The sequence below is a fragment of the Lonchura striata genome, chromosome 25 (genome assembly GCF_046129695.1).
Source record: "Lonchura striata isolate bLonStr1 chromosome 25, bLonStr1.mat, whole genome shotgun sequence".
Classification (NCBI taxonomy): domain Eukaryota; kingdom Metazoa; phylum Chordata; class Aves; order Passeriformes; family Estrildidae; genus Lonchura; species Lonchura striata.
In genome coordinates, this window is record NC_134627.1 from 7207174 (window position 1) to 7215090 (window position 7917).

The window sequence follows — 7917 nt, forward strand, 5'->3', positions numbered from 1 at the left end:
GCCTTCGCCACCCAGAGCCGAGATTTGCCACCCAGAGCCAGGATTTGCCACCCAGAGCCAGGATTTGTCACCCAGAGCCAGGATTTGCCACCCAGAGCCGGGCCGTGCCGTGTTTTGCCGAGCTTTGCCGCGTGGTGCCGGGCGGGCGGGAGGCTGGTCCATGGCTCGGTGCCACTCGGGTAAATATTTTGCTGGAGCGGTGGCTGCTGGCCCACGGCCACCCGCAGCCGTTGGAGCACCGGGAGATCCGGGGGACGGAGCCAGTTCCCAGCTCCCCCTTCCTCGTTCCTGCTCAGAGGCCGCTCCCATCGACACCGCCCCGGGGACATCCCAGGAGGGGACGAGCCACCGCTCCGGCTGCTGCCCACGCCGCTGTCCCCCTGCGTGGGGACCCCCTGGTTGTGTCCCTTGGGTGAGGCCAGGAGAGGTGCCTCGATGTCCCTCGTTCCCTGCCTGGAATGTGCAGGATGAACCCCCCCCACCTCTTCCTTCCCCAGGGGGAACATTTTATGTCCCGCGGGATTTTCTATGGGGAAAATCTCCAAAAGATGGGGAAAATCTCCAAAAGATGGGGAAAAACCCGGCCAGGTGGGCACAGCCCTGGGTGAAGACGCAGCTCCCGCAGCCTCGACATCCCGGGGGGCTGCAGCTTGGGGTGGGGGGCACATGGGGGATGGGATGTTTTGGGAGTCCCCCCTCTCTCCCCACTCCCTCCAGAGCGGTGGCCCCGTCCCGTGCGGCACAGAGCAGCCGGTGGGGGGAATTTTGCCGCTGCCCACAAAGGGATGGCAGCCGCTGTCCCCTCTGTCCCCTGCCCCCCACCTCTGGGGACACTCAGGCATAAGGAACAGGGACACCTATGGAGCCACCCGTCCCTGTCCCAACGCAACCGGCCACGGCAGGTGGGGTCCCCCGCGGCAGGGAAGGGGTTAAGGACCCCCCACAGGTTGGCTGAACCCCCTGGGGGGCTCCCCAAGGACTCATTACCGCGGCCTCGGCCCCCCTGCCCGGGGAGGGGGGGAATGAATAATTCAGCTCCTGGTAGGAAGACGTGTCCTCCCTCCCTCTCCTTCCTCCTCCTCCTCCTCCTCCTCACCGGCTCTGCCTTCCCCACCTCCCGCCACTCTCATTCCTCGTCGTACCGAGCCCCGGGTGCCACCGAACTCCGCTCGGTACCGGTGGCAGAGACCCCCCCCCCCCTCCCCCGGCTCCGGTGACTCCCGGCCAAGGCCATGGACCCCAAGGAGCGCAAGAAGATCCAGTTCTCGGTGCCGGCCCCCCCCAGCAACCTGGACCCCCGCGCCGTGGAGATGGTGAGAGGGGAGCGGGGACGGGGAGAGGGGAGCGGGGAGCGGGGCCAGCCCGGGGGTCCCTCCTCCCTGCCGGGCAAAGCGCTGCCGGTGACCCCGGGGCAAGGAGGGACCCCCGGAACGGCCGCGTGGGACGGGAGGGGGACACCGGAGAGCCCGAGGGTGCTGGAGGGAGGACGGGGACAGCGGGGACGGGATGGGGACGGAGTGGGACAGGAGGGAGGGGATGGGACAAGGGGGATTGAAGGGGACGGGAGGGACGGGATGGGACCGGGAGAGCAGGACAAGGGGGATCGGAGGGGACGAGGCAGGGGATGGGACACGGGGGATCGGAGGGGACACAGGGAACGAGGCAGGGGATGGGACACGGGGGATCGGAGGGGACAAGGCAGGGAATGGGACACGGGGGATCGGAGGGGACAGAGGGGACGAGGCAGGGGATGGGACAAGATGGATCGGAGGGGACACAGGGGACGAGGCAGGGAATGTAAGGGACAGAGGGGACGTGGGGGAATGCGTTGGGACAAATGGGATGGGACAAGGAGGCGGTGGGAGGGGACAGAGGGAGGGAGGGAGGGGATGGATCCAGGGGGAGATCGGAAGGGACAGAGGGGACAGGAGGAAGACGATGGGACCGGCAGAGCAGGATAAGGGGGGTCGCAGTGGGCAGGGCATGGGACGGGAGGGACAGACCGGACGGGACTGCGTGGGGGACACAGAAAGGCTGAGGGAGAGATGGGGACAGGACGAGAGAGCTCCGAGGTCCCCGTGGAAGCTGCGGACCCGCACAGGGAGAGTTGTGACAGGGGGACAGGGACAGGGACAGGAGAGCAGGGAAGGGAAGAGACAGACGGCACAGCATGAGGACAGGGATGGGATGAAGGGGACAGGATGCCCTCGGAGTCGGTACAGCCACCCCCGCCGGTTGTCCCTGATCCGAGGGGAAGTCCCCAGCACACGCCGGACCCAAAGTCCCTCCGGGAGGAGCTGGTGTGGGGCTGGGATGCACCGGGGACACCCCGGGGACCCCGTGCCGGGTGGGTTTGTGGCCCTGCACCCACAGGCGCACACACGCTCACACACGTGCAGACACGTGTCCCTGGGGCGCAGGGCAGGGGACAGGGGACCCGGGGCGTCCCCACCCAGCCGGTGACACCCCGCTGTGCCCCAGATCCGCCGGCGGAGGCCCACGCCGGCCATGCTCTTCCAGCTCTCCGAACACTCCTCGCCAGGTGAGCGGGGCCGGGGCACGTCTGCTCCAGGGACGGGAGGCGGTGGCGGGGATGGGACACGGTGTCTGGGAGGGGACACGGTGTCTGGGCTGGGACACGGTGGCGGGGAGGGGACACGGAGGCAGGGAGGGGACACGGAGGCAGGGATGGGACATGGTGGCAGGGAGGGGACACGGTGTCTGGGGTGGGACACGGTGTCTGGAAGGGGACACGGTGTCTGGGGTGGGACACGGTGGCAGGGATGGGACACGGTGTCTGGGAGGGGACACGGTGTCTGGGGTGGGACACGGTGGCAGGGATGGGACATGGTGGCAGGGAGGGGACACGGAGGCAGGGATGGGACATGGTGGCGGGGATGGGACATGGTGGCAGGGATGGGACACGGTGTCTGGGGTGGTACACGGTGTCTGTCCTGCATGGTGTCTGGGGTGGGACACGGTGTCTGGGGTGGGACACGGAGGCAGGGATGGGACACGGTGGCAGGGATGGGACACGGTGTCTGGGAGGGGACATGGTGTCTGGGGTGGGACACGGTGGCCGGGAGGGGACGTGGCGGGGTCGGGATGTTGTGTCACCTGTGGAATGGGATGTCTGGCAAGAGTGAGGGTGGCAGGGAGGGGACGGAGTGTCACATAAGGAAGGGGGTGGCACGGAGGGGACGCGGGTCCCCGGCGGGCAGAGTAACCCCTGGAGGGGGTCCGGGAGTGGGGCAGGACCCTGCCCGACCCCGCTGGGTGCCCGTGTCCCGCTCACTCTTCTCTCCCCGGCGCCGCTGACACAGAGGACGAGAACCTGCCCTACCAGGTGAGTGGGCGCCGGGACCCCCGACACAGCCCCGCTCCCCCGTCCCGTGTCCCCCGGGGGGGTTATCGGGGCCCGGCCCCGGCGTCCGGAGCTTATCGGTTCCTTCCCGGCACGGGCACACGGCGCCGGGGACATGGAGCCCAGCCAGGCTGTGGGGTTTGGCCGCGGTGCAAAGCAGCGCGTGACCGGCGCGGGGTGTCACCCCCCCGGTGTCCCCAGTTCTGTGTCCCCAGTGCCACATCCCCGTGGAGGGGTCCCCGTTGTGGTTTTTGGTCCCAAAAACAAGGTCTCCGTAACAGGGTCACCAGCAGGGGCAGCGCAAAAACATGTCCCCAAGGCAGTGTCCCCATCATGGGGACCCCAGAGCAATGTCCCCAAGGCAGTGTCCCATCGTGGGGACCCCGTGCCATGTCCCCAAGGCAGTGTCCCATCGTGGGGACCCCCAATGCCACGTCCTCATGGCAGTGTCCCCATCGTGGGGACCCCGTGCCATGTCCCCAAGGCAGTGTCCCATCGTGGGGACCCCCAATGCCACGTCCTCATGGCAGTGTCCCCATCATGGGGACCCCCAGTGCCACGTCCTCAAGGCAGTGTCCCCATCATGGGGACCCCAGAGCAATGTCCCCAAGGCAGTGTCCCCATCATGGCAGTCCACAACACAGGGTCCCCATGGCAAGGTCCCCACAGAAGCGTCCTCAGGATGGTGTCCCCAATACCCCATCCCCATTTCAAGGTCCCCACCTCAGTGTCCCCAACACAGGGTCCCATCGTGGTGTCCCCAGCGCCACATCTCCTTAGCAGGGACCTCCTTGCTGGGGAGGGCTGGGTGTCATCTCCACTGCGAGACCCCCATCGCAGCCCCCCCACCTCGCCGGGGGGTTCCCGGCTTTCCCGGGGCCTCGGTGACCCCCGTGGGGACACCAGGGACCCCCCACCCTTATCCCGATGTCGCTCCCCCCGCAGCGCTCATCGGGCGAGGGCTGCCTGCTCAAACCAAAGAGGACCAACCCGTGTGCCTACACCCCGCCCTCGCTCAAAGGTACCGCCCGCGGGGGCACCGGCGGCACGGGGGCAGCGCGGGGGCCGGGGGGGACACCCCGGTGCTCCCGGTGACACCGGTGACACCGGCGTCCCCGCAGCGGTGCAGCGCATCGTGCAGTCCCACCTGGAGAGCGGCATGGGCGGAGGGGACAGCTCCGACGGGGAGCCCGATGACAGCTGCGACCCCGACAGTGCCCTCGAGTCCGGTGAGGGGAGCGGAGGACGCGGGGATGGGGCAGCCGGAGCCCCGGAGATGCGGGGATGGGGCAGCCGGGGATGCGGGGATGGGGCAGCCAGAGCCCCGGGGGATGCGGGGATGGGGCAGCCGGTGCCCCGGGGATGCGGGGATGGGGCAGCCGGAGCCCCGGGGGATGCGGGGATGGGGCAGCCGGAGCCCCGGGGGATGCGGGGATGGGGCAGCCGGTGCCCCGGGGATGCGGGGATGGGGCAGCCGGGGATGCGGGGATGGGGCAGCCGGGGATGCGGGGATGGGACAGCCGGGGATGCGGGGATGGGGCAGCCGGAGCCCCGGGGATGCGGGGCTGGGGCAGCCGGAGCCCCGGGGATGCGGGGATGGGGCAGCCGGAGCCCCGGGGGATGCGGGGATGGGGCAGCCGGGGATGAGGGGATGGGGCAGCCGGAGCCCCGGGGGATGCGGGGATGGGGCAGCCGGAGCCCCGGGGGATGCGGGGATGGGGCTGCCGCAGGGACATGGGGAGGGAGATCCTGGAGCCCAAGGGATGTGGGGGTGCGGTGATTTGCTGGAATTTTGGGGGGATGGGGACGTGGCGCTGCCAGAGCCCAGGGGCCCACGAGGCGTGGGGACACGGGGTGACAGACACAGAGGTGGCAGAGCCCCGGGGATGCGGGGACACGGGGACCAGAAGCTCCGGGTGTATGGGGACAAGATTGCCGGAGCCTGGGGGTCGCGGGGAGATGGGGACGGGGACCACCACCCCCTGTAGCCCTCGGGCGAGGACAAGGCGTGTGCCAGGGCTGCGAGGCCACCACGCTGCCCCGCCGGGCCGTGTCCCCGTCCCCCGCGGGGCCGGGTGACGCCAGCCCGACCCCCGGCCGCTGTCTGACGCGGCGCTGCCGGGCTCCGGCGGTGCTCCGGTGCCGGGCGTGCCTCGCCGTTCCCCGGCCTCATCGACCCCCGCCCGGGCAGCCCCGGGGAGCCAGGGCAGAGCCGAGCGCAGCTACTTCCCCGCCGGGCTCAAGGCGCACAAGCGGAAAGGTAACGGGATGGGGATGGGGGGGACAGAGGGACAGCGAGGGGACAGGGTGATGGAGGGATGAGGATGGAGGGGGGCAGGAGGATGGGGACAGCAGGGCAGGGATGGCAGGAGGATGGGGACAGCAGAAGGATGGGGATGGGGGGGACAGAGGGATGGATGGGGATGGAGGGACAGGGATGGATGGGGATGGGGAGGACAGAGGGATGGATGGGGATGGGGAGGACAGAGGGATGGATGGGGATGGGGAGGACAGAGGGATGGCAGGAGGACAGACACGGCGGGGAGGGGTGGCAGGAGGATGGGGACAGCGAGGGGACGAGGTGGTGGAGGGATGAGGGTGGCAGGGAGCAGGAGGATGGGGACAGCAGGACAGGGATGGCAGGAGGATGGGGATGGGGGGGACAGAGGGATGGCAGGAGGACAGACACGGCGGGAAGGGGGGCAGGAGGATGGGGACGGCGAGGGGACGAGGTGGTGGAGGGATGGTGGAGGGCAGGAGGATGGGGACAGCAGGAGGATGGGGATGGTGGGGACACAGGGACAGCGAGGGGACGGGGTGATGGAGGGATGAGGATGGAGGGGGGCAGGAGGATGGGGACAGCAGGACAGGGATGGCAGGAGGATGGGGACGGCGAGGGGACGAGGTGGTGGAGGGATGGTGGAGGGCAGGAAGATGGGGACACAAGGACAGCGAGGGGACGTGGCTGCTCACTCGCCCGCTGCCGGGTGGGCACCGGGGCTCGGGGCCGCGTCCCCCCCGCGTCCCAGCGGGGTCACCTCACGCTGCGGGTCCCCGGGGCCACCGTGCTGCTGGTCGCCGCAGGCGGGCAGAAGGTGTCGTTCGCCGGCGGCATCGACGAGCGCGAGGAGGACCTGAAGTCGCTGACAGTGTCCGAGATCCCCGAGGACCCCGAGGGAGCGGAGGGTGACGAGGAGGAGCCGGGCCAGGAACAGGACGGTGGCACCGGGGGTACGTGCGGTGGGCTGCCACCTCCCCTTCCCCATCCCCGCCGTGCCCGGTGCTGACCACCCCGTTTCTCTCCGCAGAGCGGCGACACGTCGGCTTCTCCGAGGTGCCCTCGCGCCCCATCGGCACCGAGCGCCACTCGCCCACCTTCCCGCTGGGCACCAGTTAGCTGGCACCGGGCACCGGCCCCCATCCCGGCCCACCCCGCAGCTTCGCCTGTGCCCCCCGCCCGCTGCCTGCGCTTCGTCCGCCGTGCGCCATGTGCCGTGCGCCATGTGCCGTGTGCCGCGCCATGCTGGGCCGCGCCGGGCCGCGCCGGGACCCCCGGCCACGGCCGCCCCCTCCCCGCGGCCATCGTGCCCCCCACCCCAGCTGCTGGCGAAGGCACCCACGGGTGCTGGAGGGGTCTGGGCCCCCCCCGGCCCCAAGCGAGCAGAGCCCCCCGCCCGCAATAAACGCTGTACAGAGGCTGGAGCGTCTTTGGGGGGCTGCGGCCCCACTGGGGGGGGTGGTCTGTTCTTGTTGGGGGGTGGGGGGGCCTGGAGATGGGGGACAGAGCCATGGGGCGCCCCACGAACACCCCCCCATGGTCTGTACCTCGCCCCACTGACTCCCCCCCGTGTGGGGAATGGTGTCTCCCAGCCCCACGGTCACCCCTCCACTGGAGAATGGTCTCTCCCAGACCCACTGGAACACCCCCAAGGAGGGGGAATGGTCTCTCCCTTGCTCACCCCATAGACCCCCCCCCCCCACCTCCCCTCTCCACAGGGGGAATGGTCTTGCCCTCACCCCACTGATTCCCCCTTTTGGAATGGTCCTTCCCAGCTTTATTGAGCCCCCGCATGAGAAATGGTGTCTCCCACTGACCCCCTCTCCCGCTGTGGTCTGTCCCAGCCCCACTGATCCCCTCCTCACGCTATGAATGGTCTGTCCCAGCCCCACTGACACCCCCGCTATGAATGGTCTCTCCCAGTCCCACTGATCCCCCCTCTTGCCGTGAATGGTCTCTCCCAGCCCCACAGAGTCTCTCCCAGCCCCACTGACCCCCCCCCCCCCCGCTATGAATGGTCTCTCCCAGTCCCACTGATCCCCCCTCTTGCCGTGAATGGTCTCTCCCAGCCCCACAGAGTCTCTCCCAGCCCCACTGACACCCCCCCCCGCTATGAATGGTCTCTCCCAGCCCGACAGAGTCTCTCCCAGCCCCACTGACCCCCCCCCCCCCCGCTATGAATGGTCTCTCCCAGCCCCACTGACCCCCTCCCCCGCTATGAATGGTCTCTCCCAGCCCCACAGGGTCTCTCCCAGCCCCACTGACCCCCTCCTCA

General features: G+C 69.7%; 1 protein-coding gene across 1 annotated transcript; it reads left to right on the forward strand.

Moving 5' to 3' along the window:
* The first annotated feature begins 1055 nt into the window (after nt 1-1055).
* On the forward strand, nt 1056-7060 carry PPP1R1B (protein phosphatase 1 regulatory inhibitor subunit 1B). Its single transcript, XM_077788309.1, has 8 exons — nt 1056-1313; nt 2482-2542; nt 3324-3346; nt 4310-4385; nt 4486-4593; nt 5556-5624; nt 6449-6595; nt 6673-7060. Exons 1-8 carry the CDS (start codon nt 1233-1235, stop codon nt 6759-6761), a joined length of 654 nt encoding a protein of 217 aa, XP_077644435.1. The 5' UTR covers nt 1056-1232; the 3' UTR covers nt 6762-7060.
* Nucleotides 7061-7917: the final 857 nt, after the last annotated feature.